A 15,798-nucleotide genomic window follows, 5' to 3' on the forward strand; every position below is an offset into this window, starting at 1 on the left:
TATGAATTTATTAATCCTATCAAATATTAATGACTTTCTACTATTAAATAATATTTTTACTACTATATTGTAGAAAGTCTCGTCAGGTCAAAAAGTTGGTCGCCTTCAGCTTTTTGAGATTACGCATAGGAAGAAAGATGGATCTCCTATGACATCCGAAGCTGGAGAAATTATGGTATATTTACTTAATAAAATTTGATTTATTATAAATATTTATAATATTTAATTATACCGGTTTAATTCGTTGTTAGTAGTTTTAAATAATGTTAAGTTATGTTGCATTCCTTTTTATTATATATTTCGTTTCTAACTCTTTAATTAATTTATTAGGAGAAACTAAAGGAGAAGAAGACGGAGTACGAAGCGATTGCTTCGACTGATAGTTCTGTTAATCTTGAGAACATTGATAATAGAAAATCAGAAATGTGTTACCAGTACTCTTCATCCATCCAGGGTTAATTAAATTTGGGGAAGACATTTATCAAGAAAGAAATTGAGTTATGAATAATTAAAAAAAAAGGAAAAAAGGATAAGTATAGAATAAGCTACGGTGAAGATGAGTACTAGAGACGTTGGTGGACGACAGCTACGTCAGGGTTACGGTAACCTAACTCATAGATGTGATTCGGTGCTTCCCAATTGACACAGCTTTGAATCTTCAAACAAGCTTTCCTGTAAAATTGTAACCAATATTTAGATCTTCCTCAATATCTTATTCTAGTAATGGCCGATAGAAAAAAAGAAGCAAAGGTCATGGGTTTGAGTTTTATATTTAAGAAGCTTGCTCTGGTTGCAGTAACGTTGACACTTGCAGCAACTTCAGTGGCAGCTCAAACACAACCAGGTTGTGAAAGCAGCTGCGGGAATATCAGCATTCCTTATCCTGTCGGTACAGGCGATGGTTGCAATATTAGCAGCAACTTTTTCATTACTTGTAACACCACTTTCAATCCTCCAAAAGCATTCTTAACCACCAGTAATATTGAGATTCTCGACATCTCTCTGGACGGTTATTTGCGCATAAGTGAATCCATAGGTTATGACTGTTACAACGAAGTCGGGCGTACTTTATGTTTTGATATATGGTTGCAGCTTTCAAAATTCCCCATATCTCATACCAGAAATAAGTTCACAGCCATTGGTTGTGATACTTATGCTCACGTAAAGGATTATTTGGGAGATACGTATTCAACCGGATGTTTAACGTTTTGTGATAATATTACCAATGTGGTGAAGGGATCTTGCTCTGGCATCGGCTGCTGCCAGACGGCTATCCCTAAAGGAGTGAGGAGTTATCATGTAACGTTTGATAGTTCTAACAACCATTCCAATGTGTTGAGCTTCAATCCTTGCAGCTATGGATTTGTTGCGGAAGATGGAGCCTATAACTTCTCTATTTCAGATCTTTACGACGAAAATTTCAGCGACAAAGAATTCCCAATGATACTTGATTGGACAATCGGGAATCAAACCTGCGCAGAAGCTAAAATGGATCAAGAAAATTATGCTTGCAAGGAAAATAGCGACTGCATAGATCCGGAAAATGGTCCTGGATATTTGTGCAAGTGTCTTGATGGTTTTCAGGGTAACCCTTATCTCTCCCAAGGCTGCCAAGGTAAAATTACCATCTTCTCCATTACGAATTCAAGTTTGATGAATTTATGTTATATTAATACATGGTCAGTTAAATTCGAGCCAATATATTATACTGTGTCTAATTTAATATTTCAGTTTTACCCAATGTGTGAGAAATTTCAGATATTAACGAGTGCGATACGTTGAAGCCTTGCAATGGAACATGTAACAATGCGCCTGGAAGTTATAATTGTTCATGCCCTGATGGGTTTGAGGGTGACGGCTTGAGAAATGGAACAGGCTGTAGTCCTAAAGTAGTCATGCTCCACCGTCAGAGCTTTTCTATTGCCGTAGTTGCATTAGGTTGATACATAAAAACGCTACTATAGTAAAATAATGTTTTAAAATAATGTAACTACTAACTAATATATATTCTGTCATGAAAACAGGTATAGGCGTTGGTGTTTTGTTTTCACTCTTGTGCTTGTCATGGGTTTATATGGGGCTTAGGCAAAGAAAGCTCACCGCAGAGAAATCGGAAAACCTTCAGCAAAATGGCGGGATGTTAATGCGAGAACAGCTTCCAAAACGGGCTGAAATGCTTACGACCTAAGAGCCCAAGATTGGAATCTCTTCATTTTCCTAACTACAACCATGATCAGTGCTTCCCAATTAAAAAATAAGTTTGAATCTTCCAGACATGTTTTCCTATAAATTTGAAACCAATATTTCCTTGCAAAAAGTTATCTTAGGTTTTATGTATTCCCAACAAAATTTAAGGAGCCTGTTCTGTTTGTAGTTTAACAATTATAGTGACTTCATTGTACAAGAAAAACGAGTAAAATTCATTTTTAAGTTCATGCACTTTGAAAGTTGTAGCCGCAACATTAAGCTTTAATTTATTCAAATTTGTGCACGTAAATCCATTCTTTTGTGAGTAATTTGTTCAGGTTTTACCGATTTAAAAACATATATACTTTCAACATTTAGAAACGATCTTTTGTAATTCTTTTATTCACTTGATCACGTCTAGACTATGATCACAATGAGAATATTGTATGAGATTTAGCCCATTTAAAAGCATCATAGATGGAGAGTGCCTCTTCAATTGAGCGAGTTTTGAATTAGCATGGCCAATAGACTTGAAAGGAAAAAAAGAGCTCCTCCACATGCAAGTTATATTTTTCCTGAGAATACCTCCAATATTAGCATGGCCAGGATTATCAACATTATACATATATAACTCAAAAAGGAGGAATGAAAGTTAATGATCTCTGAGATTAATCTCATGAACTTTGGGCCATCTTACATCCTCCATCTGATCAGCTGCTAGCAGAATATACCCACCGCTTCTGCTATAACCATATTGGGTGAACCAACGGTTGATTTAACGAGATATGAAATGGAGAGTTAATTAATGACACAAATAGCCTCAGTTTTGAAAAAGAATGAGTGTTAGGCCTGTTGTGCCTACACCTATCCGTTATCCATATGTTGAGTAGAGTTATGGTTGAGGAAATTTTTATTTTATTTGCTCAATCCATCATCTTCTAGCATCCATTAGATTCACCTTTTATTTATTATTAAAATTTTAAAATATTTTTTTTATAATTAAATAATAAAATCAATCCTAAAATTATTTATTCAATTTATTGAGTTAAACCGATAAATTGACCCTTTATGGTCTACTTGAAATTTCCATGTAATTATTCTTTTCTAAAATTTATGACAGTTAAACTATTATGACTGTAGTTCTTTTTTTTTTTGGAACTAATATTATGATGTAGATTGGTACTTAGAAATTTAAGAAATAAATTTGTTACATTTTTAATGGATGCTATAATAAGGAAGAAGAGAGATTTAAATTGATAGATATGTCATTTTTGTTACAAGTCATTTCTTTCTTTTAAGCCGGTTATGTTGAAAAAATCATTGATAGTTATGGTTGTGATAAGCAATAGAAGGTACTCAATCTTGTATTTATGGACACATAAGTTTTATTGGAATTTGTAGGATTTTAGATTTATTAATATTTAAAAGACTATTTTTTTATAAATAAATTTAACAAATAAAAATTCATCATTTAATAAATTTAAAAGAGTTAAAGTGCAAATTTATCATCACACACTATAGATGAATATTGAAATTTATCACTATACTATATTTTTATTGATATTTGATATTATATTTTGAAAATATGAGTAAATTTATTATTCAACTCTTATGTAATTTAATTTTATTAATAAATTTTATGAGCGACAAAACTACTAGTGAATTAATAGAATAATAATAATATTAGTTTGTGAAAAGAAAGTAATGGTATGGTTAAAAACCAATATATAAGTGGAGTTTTACTTTTTTGTTTAATCTTAATATAAAGGATACTTGTGATTATTAAAAAAAAATGGTCAGCATCTTAATAAAGATGGGTACTATATAGACATACGTTGACCGTATGACTTCATTATTCTACTCCTTCGTATGGGTTACGCTAACTACTTAATATGATTGGTGCTTCCCAACTAAAATGGCTTTGAATTTTCATACATGCAATTCCTATAAATTAGTAACCAAACAGTTAATCCTAGATACAGCCGAAAGTTCGAGAGATGGGCTTTCACTGTATGTTTAATGTTCTTGCTGTGTTTGCAGTTACGTTAACAGTTGTAGCAGCTGAAGCAAAACCTGGGTGTGAAAGCAACTGCGGGAATATCAGCATCCCATACCCTTTTGGCACAGGCAATGGTTGTAACATCACCAGCAACTTTTTCATCACATGTAACACCAGCTTCGACCCCCCCGAAAGCGTTCTTAACCACCAGTGATATCGAAGTTGTCCATATCTCTCTGGAGGGTTATATGCGCATCAGTTTAGAGGTTGGTCATGACTGTTACGACTCATACCAACGTACTTCATATTTCGATATGTGGGTCGAGCTTTCAAAATTTCCCGTATCTCATACTAGAAACAAGTTCACAGCCGTTGGTTGTGATACTTATGCTTACGTGAACGGTTCTTTAGGACATACATATTCAACCGGACGTTTAACGTTCTGTGATAACATTGTCGATGTGATAAATGGATCTTGCGCCGGCATCGGTTGTTGCCAGACGGCTATCCCTAAAGGAGTGAGGAATTATCATGTAACGTTTCGTAGTTCTAACAACCATTCAGATGTATTGGGATTCAATCCTTGCAGCTATGGATTTGTTGTGGAAGATGGAGCCTATAACTTCTCTGTTTCAGATCTGTACGACTATAGTTTCAGGAAGAAGGAACTCCCAGTGATAATTGATTGGACAATTGGGAAGCAAACATGCAGTGACGCTAAACTGGATCCAGAAACTTATGCTTGTAAGGAAAATAGCGTTTGTATAGATCCAGAAAATGGCCCTGGATATAGGTGCAACTGTCTTGATGGTTTTCAGGGTAACCCTTATCTCTCCTATAGCTGCCAAGGTAAAGATAACGTCAACTTTTCTTATGTATATTCAATTTTATCAATACTTTAATTTTGTTCCCAATATACAATTTCTTTTCTGGTTTAAATTGTTTGAAAATTTGTAGATATTGATGAATGCGAGACACTAAAGCCTTGCAATGAAACTGGAACCTGTCATAATACACCCGGAAGCTACAATTGTTCATGCCCTGAAGGATTTGAAGGCGATGGCTGGAAAAATGGAACAGGATGCAGTAAGCAACATCGTCAGAGTTTTCCCATTCTCCTTGTTGCACTAGGTTGGTATATATAAAAGCTAGAATATAATGTAAATTTCATTTTATTTTGTAAATACTAATTAGAACAAGCTTTTGTGCAACGATATTAATATCAAACTGATAGAAACTAATAAGGTTATAACGTTTTGAATTTTTTTTCTCTGCCATAAGCTTTAGATCAAGTTAACATATGCCATATTGCCTCTTACTACTATAGTATTCAGGAAGCTTCAAAAGTTTCCTCAACTCCAACTCATATCTCCTCTAGAAAAAAAACTTGCCAACAGGAGCTGTCTTTCATAAATTGTTGAATCTATTTTTTCTGGTGTAAATCCATATTTTTTTTATTAGTATAATTTTATTAAAAATTTAAAGTTGGCACTAATTCTAAAAACAATCATGATACGATGTTAGATTTTCGAAATACCCAACTAGTAATCCTCAACAAATGTATTGTCTCTTAATTATAGGTATAGGCATCAGCCTTTTATCTTCGCTCTTATGCTCCTCATGGGTGTATTTGGGGCTCAAGCAGAGAAAGCTCAGCAAACGGAAACAGCAAAACTTCCAGCAAAATGGTGGGATTTTGTTGCTGGAACAACTTTCAAAACATGAAGAGTGCGGCGTAACAACTAAAATCTTTACGGTCGAAGAACTCAAGAAAGCAACGAACAACTACCATGAGAGTAGAATCCTTGGAAAAGGAGGTCAGGGTACTGTTTACAAAGGAATATTGCCTGATGGTCGCAGTGTTGCCATTAAAAAGTCCATCATTGGAGATCAAAGTCAAGTTCAACAATTTGTTAATGAAGTTATTGTGTTATCCCAAATCAACCACAGAAATGTGGTGAAACTCTTGGGATGTTGTTTGGAGACATCAGTCCCTTTGCTAGTCTATGAATATGTCAGGAATGGAACCCTCTTTGATTATTTGTACAATGTCGATCATGCATCTGTCATGTCATGGGAAGCTCGTTTGAGAATGGCCACGGAAGCGGCAGAAGCCCTTTCCTATTTGCATTTTGCTGCATCTCCGCCGATTATCCATCGTGATGTCAAGTTGACCAACATACTTTTAGATGAGAACTACAATGCTAAAGTATCTGATTTCGGTGCTTCAAGATTGGTCCCTTCAAATAAAGCACAGATAACAACGCTTGTGCAAGGAACTCTAGGCTATTTGGATCCTGAATACTTTCACTCAAGTCAATTGACTGAAAAGAGTGATGTTTATAGCTTTGGGGTTGTTCTAATAGAACTACTATCAGGTTTGGAAGTGATCTCTTTCGAAAGACTGGAACATGAGAGAAATCTGACTTTGTACTTTGTTTCTGTTATGAAAGAGGAACGCTTGCTAGATATTGTTGATAGACGAGTGTTGGAGGATAAGAACATTGAGCAGCTTAAGGAAGTGGCAAATTTAGCTAGGAGATGTGTGAGACTAAAGGGAGAGGAAAGGCCAACTATGAAGGAAGTTGCATCTGAATTAGAAGGATTGCGAGCAATGGAGAAACATCCATGGGGATCACACGACTTACAGGAGGAAGAGACTGAATACTTACTTGATGGCTCGTACATCAGTGGCATTGGCTATGATGGATCAAATAGCTTCTCTATGGGGTCGGACAGCATAGAAAAACAGGCTCCATTGGTAATCAGTGGTGCAAGATGATTTTTATTTTTCTTTATGTACAAAAGTAGCCACTAAATAAAAAAGGAAATCCATATTAACTACCTTGATTCCCTTAAGTTAAATTCTACTATTAATCTATGTATTTTGTGAAAGTTTTAAATTTAATTTTATACTTTAATAATAGAATTTAGTGAATTTAACAATTATTGTTTGGTGAAGATTAGAGGTGTCCATAAACTGAGTCGGATTCAAGTCCAACCAAAATTTTATACCGGTTTACTAGGCCCGTCCAAAAAAAGAGCTTAAAATTTACTAAAACCTTAATTTTTTTATAATTCCCTTTTAGGTGCTAGTCTTCTCTTAGATATATATGCTCTTCTCTTCTCATTGTGTTGTAACAAATGTAATCTTATTATCTTAATTAGTGTTTGTATAACAACTTTGAATTTCGTTATGATTCACTATAATGAAATTATGCATTTGAGTTAAAACTGGAAAAAAAAAATGGCACAAAAATTGTAATTGACATAAGTTGGTCTAGAATGTAATGATATCTATAAAATATTGCATTAGCAGATGGATGATTAGATCTATGGTAGACTATAACATCATGTCATGTAAGCATCATGGTGAAAAAATGGCAGACTTCTGATGGGTTCTTTTGTGGGAGGTCAAAACTTCTTGAGAACACAAAGCAATCCCTCGTTGTCAAATCGCAAAACATGATAAAAACGAATGCCTCACAATTAAAAAACTAATCATCCAATTCCATTCCCCTTCAAGATAAATTCAATCATCAAAACCACTATTTCAAGTCCTAAAAAAACAAAGACGAAGACTTGGAGTCTGCTCATTGCCAAGTCTAGGGGGTTGGTTGGGTAGCTGTCCTCAACTCCACTCCTTAAATTAGCCGCATAAAACAAGTTTTTTAATTTGGGGAAAGATTGATTTTTCAAAACTAAAAATTAAATTTTTTTACCGGATGAGTATTCTTTAAAAAAAAAACTGTTGAAATTCAAAGATATGGAATAGAGTAAACTACTCATTTCCATTTTTGGGTTACCGTGTAGAATTTAGAATTTAAGTGTAATTAAGATTACGAGAATGTTTAGTTTGTCGATATGCAACATAATTTTACATTTCGAAATTAAATTAAATTACGGTATTTAATTTGTTAACATTTTAGTTATCCCGATCAAATAATATTAAAATATCGCATTATGGTTCATTCTTTAGGTTATCTTAAATTATAACCACAATATTCAATTTTGGATAAATTTGTCCTTTACTTTTGTTATTTTAATCAATTTAGGTTTTTTTAAAAATAAAATTAAAGACTAATTAAAAACAAAATTATATTTTTTCTTAGTAGTGAATAAGTAGATATCATACATTACAATTACAATTATTATATTTTAGTTATTAATTAATTTATTAATATATTAACTATGGTTATTATTATAATTATGGTTGGTGTTGAAATAAATTTTTCATGAATTATTATAGTTATAATTTATAAATTTATTTCAACATCATTTATTTATTAATATATAAATTATAATAAAAAAATTGTAATAATTTATTATAATTTCATGAAAATTAAGACTAAAAAAATACTAAATGAACTAAACTTATTAAAAACAAATTCTATAATAGCAGACAGTTGAGTAAAATATGCTTCTATATAAATTTACATTTTATCAACCAAACATTTGAATCTCATATTCCAATCAAATAAATCAATCAAGTAACCTTGCATTCTACCCGTAATCTTACATTCCTGTAATTTTATTACAAAACAAAACCTAACGTACAATTAACCAAATAGATATAAAATAGAGTAAACTACTCATTTTCATTGTTTGGTTCCTGCGTAGATTTGAAGCGAAACTAAAATATCTCTACGCTTTGTATGAACAAATTGAATTTCTGATTTTTTTTGTCTGTTTGTTGATATTTGATATTGGTGCAATAAACATAAAACACTCTAAATATTGAAAATTAGTCGAAATGGCACCCTTCTATCTAATACTAAGGTCGGGTATCTCAATAGAGATGGCTAGTTCTCCACCTTGTCGGCTACCTGTATATGTTGTTTAAGAAAATTATTGTGTGAGCTCCAATTATATCTTGCAAGCTGCATATAACTTTCTATATAGATAAACCCCAAATATGTGAGCTCCCATTAATAGGTTCCACGCGAGCAGTAGCCCTGCATATATGCATGTGTTTAGCAAATGTTAATTCTCATAAATATATGTAGTGAGAAATTGAAGCTCCCGTATTTATATTTAGCTACAGTATTTTTTTTCTAGGTATGGTTTATTGATAGAATAGTTCCTTTTGTTTCGAACAATAACATGTAATTAGGATTTAAGTTAGTTTTGTATTATAAATGGTTATTTTGAAAGCTTGTTGATTGATGTTAATTTGAATCAATATTTTGGCATATATGGAATTGGTATATCATTGAAATGATCAATATTTTGGTATATCATTGAAATGACTTAAATTGAGATGTATAGACTTTGTTTTGGGTGTTTCAAAATTTGTACTATTTGGACCATTTGGAAACAGATGATCATGTCGAGACGTCAATCCCTTAATGTTGCGACGAGATCAAATCAGTGAGTTGCGTCATGACAAGAAACTCCTGATATTTTGAAAACTTTACAATTTGGTCATTATTTAGCCTCGAGTCACCTTAAGAGCTTTCATAAGCTTGTAAGGACCCATAAATGAATGTATAACATATTGTGAATGAGTATTACAATTAATAACATGTTTAAGTGGTTAAATTGAATCATAGTTGCTACAACAATAAATGTGACATTCCGTAACTTGGACCCAGCGATCAAGTCGGATAGGGGGTGTCACACATAACTTTAAAAAAAATCATAATGAAAAGACAATTTTTTTGAAAAGTTCTTATTTTATAGAAAAGCTTAACTTGTGCCACAAGTTATGTACTAAGTGTTTGTATATAAAACTCAATAATGTTTTTTTACTATTCCATTTTATTGATTTAAGACTTGTTGTATCATAGAGGCAAAATTAAAACTTTAACAACTGTGAATCATGCTTCAAGGTTATTTCTTTTTTCCTTAATTTTAGGTTTTTTTTTCTTATATCACAATATTTATAACAGGGTAAAGCAAGCAAAGCATACCATAATAACAACTAACCTACAATAGCAGTGCTCGTTGAGCACTTGACATCTGACTCATCTGCACAACCATAGCTCTATGGGACAAAGGATGATCTATTATAGAAGTGTAGGCATATGAGCGAACTGAACCTTGCATCCCCTTCCTTTTCCTCTTTGTTGACACTTGGTGTCAATAAATTTTAATTGTTTTTATTTAAACATTTCATATAAAAATAGTGAAAGATGAAAACACTGTAGCGACGAAAATTTTTTGCTTTCGATCGCTAATTGAGGTGACTTATTGGAAATTTAAAAACCGACTTTTGATTTTATTAAAAAAGGGAGTCGCCACCGATCCTCTTTCTTAGGCGAGATCGGACACCTAATAAATCCTCTTTCTTAAAAGAAAATTTATTTTTTTAACAAAAAGAAGGCCGAGTTTAGGTCTACGACAAAAGCCAGAGGAGAATAGGGTTCGGGAGTCGGTTACGCACGAGGAAGGTATTAGCACCCTCGCGACGCCCAAAATCGATATCTCATTAAACATGTGTTGTCTTAATTTTCAAAAATGCGAGTTCAATGTAACATTTAATCGTGATTCGATCAAAAAAATGAGACTTTCTAGTTTTCGGTTTAGAAGGGTGTTCCGTTTTAACACGAGCCAACGAATTTCACCCAACATAGCGATGAAATCGATGACTTAATGTTAAATCGGTTCATTACCTTATTTATAAAAAATCTTTAAAGTAGTGAATAACAAAATAATATAAAAATGGGCGGGAAACAACAAAAATAAAAGAGTTAGAAATACATCGAGGCAAATAATAAATACGACAATAATATTAAAAACAATGATAATATATGTGATATTAAACGTGATAACAATAGTATTAACCGCGAAATAAGGATGAAAGTATATATAAACATACAATAATAATAAGTAAAGTTACGTAAACGTAATATTAAAAATACTAATAGTGCTAGATATATATATATTAAAGTATATGAAAAAAATGGGAATGAAAAGTGTATACATAATAATACTAAAATATATACATAATATATATACATAATATATAAAATGAACGTATACAATATATATTATAAATATTAATAACATAAAAATATATTAATAAATATGTACATATATATTGAAAATAAATACATAATATCATTAAAATAAAATAATAAGTGGCAATAGTGAAAATAATAAGTATAATAATAAATATAATGATATATAAAAATAATACTATATATATAAAATATATATATACACGTTGTAGCGACGTAAAAATTTTGGTTTCGATCGCTAATTGAGGTGATTTGTTGGAAATTTGAAAACCGACTTTCGATTTTATTAAAAAAGGGAGTCGCCACCGATCTTTTTTCTAGGTGTGATCGGACACCTAATAAATCATCTTTTTTTTTGAAAGAAAATTGATTCTTGAACAAAAATGAAGGCAGAGTTTAGGTTTACGTTAAAAGCCAAAGAAAAAATAGGGTTTGGGAGTCGGTTACGCACGAGGAAGGTATTAGCACCCTCGCGACGCCCAAAATTGGTATCTTGTTGAACATGTGTTGTCTTATTTTTCAAAAATACGAGTTCTGTAATACCCCTACCCGTATTCATTGCCGGAATAGGGTACGAGGCATTACCGGAGTTTACGAATTAATTTTTTTTTATATTCAATATAACCCCTTTATAAATATCTAACCTTCCCTGCAATATTAAATCGAGACCAATCTACATCAACCAAATCAATTCAACATATTTTCAAGATAAATTCATGCATATTTATAAGATAACGTCATCACATATCTAAAACCAGGTTTGTTAACTATACTAATGTCTAACTTTACATTCATTTCACGTTAACATTTACTTTGTTAGCTTATACATGCCATTGATTTCCAAAATAAAGTTTCTTTATATACCGAAATCCTGAGGTTGACAGTGTGATGTGTCTCCTACCAAATCCGACCTCCGAGCTCTTAACACTACAAAACAGGGAAAAAGGAAATGGGGTAAGCACTTTGTGCTTAGTAAGCTCATGTAACAAGAATTATACTTACCTAATATTTTCAATACAATATAATAAACATTCATATATCCATTCAATGCATTATTACCCTAACATGCACAAAGTCAACATTCAAGTTAGTACAATAATTTCCATGTATCAATAATATATATACCATGATTGATGAGCTCGTCAATACCATGATTTCCATTTCCTTGTTATTTTTCCATATTTATCCCGTTGAATTTATCGACATATCAATGGATTTTCAGAGGTACACATTTATTGTACAATTCTGGGTCCGTCAATTCATATTCATGTGCGCACATATCCATTTCAGAGAGCACACTCCCGCGAACCTCAACCTTGCAGCGGGATTACCAGTCCAGGCTAAATCCCCTGCAATATAAACTCATAGAGTATTGTCGGGATTACCAATTCAGGCTAAATCCCCTGCAACGACAATTACTCTAATGAGCTTGGATCTGAATTATCAGTCCAGGCTAAATTCAGACCCTAATTCGGATTACCCGTCCGGGATAAATCCATTTTACACATATTCTTCGGGAGGGCTATATCAGGATAGGATCACCCGTCCGGGCTAGATCCTTTTTACCGTCAATTCTTTTTCAGAGATCCATCGAATTTTCCTTTCATTCAAACGGGATTTCTTCCCATTTTATCAAATATATCAATGTTTCATAAATTTCCATATAATGAACATTCAAATCATATTCATATCAAAAACATGCATTTAAAGCATTTAAGAATATAATTCAAGTTACACGAACTTACATTGATACTTGTTTGTAAACAATAAAAATCTACTAATCCCGAACTTTTTCCTTTCCTCGATCTAGCTTCGTATTTGAATCTTCCGGATCTAAATAAATAAATTTAATATCAATTTAATACATTTCATGTTCATATATATGCAACATTCTCTATAATTCAACTATTATTTATAGTTTATTCAAAGCTGTCTACTTGAGTCATAGTCACTAAATTATTTATAACTTGAGCTACGGAACTCAAAATTAAGATCCGTTAATTTTTCCTGAAACTAGACTCATATATATTTTTACCATAAAATTTTAAGAATTTTGGTTTAGCCAATAAGTACAGTTTATTCTTTAAATTCACCCCTTTTCTGCTGTCGACAGTTCTGACCCTTCTTCACTAAAAATTAATTATCTCTTCATACAGAACTCAAATAATGTTCTCGTTTGTTTCTATTAAAAATAGACTCATTAAGGATTCTATACATATAAATTTAAGCCCATAATTGTTTTTCTTAAATTTTTTATGATTTTTCAAAGTCAGAACAGGGGAACCTGAATTCATTCTGACCTTGTCTCACAAAATTCATTATATCTCAAAATTTACAAATCCATTGCTTACACTATTTATTCTATGAGAAACTAGACTCAATAAGCTTTAATTACATATTTTTTTTATCTTCTAATTCGATTTATAAAATTTATTTTGATTTTTCAAAGTTAGTCTACTGCTGCTGTCCAAACTGTTTTTGTGCAAGCTGTTTATTACCATTTTTCCCCTAAGCTTTTAATAAATGATAATTTCGTCCCTACTCAATTAGCCTCTCAATTGAGCTGATTTTTCTCAATTAACATTTTATTATATCACCTTAAACTAGTTTACAACCTTTAGGAATCAGAATTTCAGCAATAGACTTTAATTCCAAGCATTTTTACTATTAGGTCCTAAAAATCAATTTCTATTGAAATTACCTAATAAAATCATCTCATAAACAAATTAAAGCTTTAATTTAATTCTATTTCATCATAAAATTACAGAACTCAACCATTTTTACTTTCAATTTCATCCATGAAATCAAAAACTAATGAATTTAATAGTAGAACCTAGTTGTAAAAGTCTTAGAAACACAAAAATTACAAGAAAAAGGCAAGGATTAACTCACTTGGTGCAAAAATTATGAAATATCAGCTTATAGAACCCTCCTATGGCGTTTTTAGCTGCTGGAATTGAAGAGAAATGAAGAGAAATCTAGATATTTCCTATTTAGTCCTAGCTTTATTTAGTTAATTTTGCAATATTCCAATTTTACCCTTAATTTATCAATTTTTCTGCTGATTTCATACCCTTGCCGTCCAGCCCAAATAACTTTTGGGTCTAATTGCCTTTTAAATCCTTTGTCATTAGACTCTTAAGCTATTTAATCATTCTAGCAACTTTTACACCTATTACAATTTAGTCCTTTTCATTTAATTGACTACCCAAACATTAAAATTTCCTAACGAAATTTTAATACCACATTAATAACATTTCATAAATATTTATAAAATTATTTTTGACTCGGTTTTACGAGATAGAGGTCTCGATACCTTGTTTTTACCCAATTTCTTCAATAATTTCTTTTTCTATCTAATCACTAAATTGGTAAAATTTTTCTATCAATATTTTCATACGATTTTCCTATCATATCAATTTTCAAGCAAAAATATTGAAATAAATTTCTCTTTAAATCGGATCTATGGTTACGAAACCATTGTTCCGATAACCTTGAATTTTGGCCATTACAAGTTCAATTTGACATTTAATCGTGATCCGATCAAAACACGAGAAATTTTTTAAAAGTTTCAATTTCCTTTTGAGAAGGGCGTTCCGTTTTTAACATGAGCCGATGATATTCACCCAACATAGCGATGAAATCAATGGCTTAATATTAAATCGGCGCGTTGCCTTATTTATTGAAATTAGTTAAAAACAAGAATGAAAATATTTCTAGATAAAGAAAGTAAAAGGAAACTATATTGATGTTGAAATAAGATGTAAACAAATAGGCTAAATTCGGAACAGACAAATAATAATAAAAGGTTAAGAATATACGAATCAAATAATATGTAAAACATTAACAATGTATATGCTATAATAATGGTATAAAACAATAATAATGCATATGATATTAAACATGATAATAATAGTAATAATGTAAACATAAAATGGTAATGAACATATATATAAAAACATATAATACTAGATTAAAAGTACATACAATATGTATTGAAAGCAGGAATAATAAAAATAACCAATGATAATAATATATAAATATATGTATGTACTAAAATATTATTAAAATAAAAAGTATATACATAGCATTAAAAATATATACATGAGATGTATAAAGATATAATATTAAAAAGATATGTATACGTAATATATATAATATAGTATTAATATATTTACGTAATATATACATATGAGAAATAATAATAATATTAAGAAACAACTATTAATAATATTACATAAATATACACATATATACATATATTAAGAAATACATAGTAATATTAAAAATACGTACATAATAGATATACATATAATATAGTTATTAAGAAAATACATACAATATATAGTATTAAGAATATACACAATGCATATGGTATTTAAAAATATAGTATTAAAAAAACATAATATATACATATAAGTATTGATTTTTAAAAAATAATACTAATAATAGTAACAGTAAAATACTAATAAATAATAAATATAGTAATAATAAGAACGTATAAACGGCAATATGTACAAGGGAAAATAATAAAAGAAAATTAGTAACGCTATATATACATAAACATAATAAAAAAATATTAAAATAAAGTAATTAGAAAATAATACTATGTACACAAATATAGACATATACATATAAAAAATATACACT

The 15,798-nt window shown here is 31.0% G+C and overlaps 2 protein-coding genes across 2 annotated transcripts; both read left to right on the plus strand.

The window, feature by feature from the left end:
* The first annotated feature begins 366 nt into the window (after positions 1-366).
* On the plus strand, positions 367-2,514 carry LOC107943163 (wall-associated receptor kinase 2-like). The gene is made up of 3 exons (XM_016876906.2): positions 367-1,615; positions 1,759-1,938; positions 2,025-2,514. The coding sequence occupies exons 1-3, from the start codon at positions 724-726 to the stop codon at positions 2,186-2,188; spliced, it is 1,236 nt and encodes a 411-aa protein (XP_016732395.2). The 5' UTR covers positions 367-723; the 3' UTR covers positions 2,189-2,514.
* A 1,648-nt stretch (positions 2,515-4,162) lies between these two features.
* LOC107943162 (putative wall-associated receptor kinase-like 16) lies at positions 4,163-7,030 on the plus strand. Its single transcript, XM_041114097.1, has 3 exons — positions 4,163-5,035; positions 5,144-5,317; positions 5,767-7,030. Exons 1-3 carry the CDS (start codon positions 4,318-4,320, stop codon positions 6,966-6,968), a joined length of 2,094 nt encoding a protein of 697 aa, XP_040970031.1. The 5' UTR covers positions 4,163-4,317; the 3' UTR covers positions 6,969-7,030.
* The last annotated feature ends 8,768 nt before the right edge of the window (positions 7,031-15,798 follow it).

Source organism: Gossypium hirsutum, chromosome A05 (genome assembly GCF_007990345.1).
Source record: "Gossypium hirsutum isolate 1008001.06 chromosome A05, Gossypium_hirsutum_v2.1, whole genome shotgun sequence".
NCBI classification, from domain to species: Eukaryota; Viridiplantae; Streptophyta; class Magnoliopsida; order Malvales; family Malvaceae; genus Gossypium; species Gossypium hirsutum.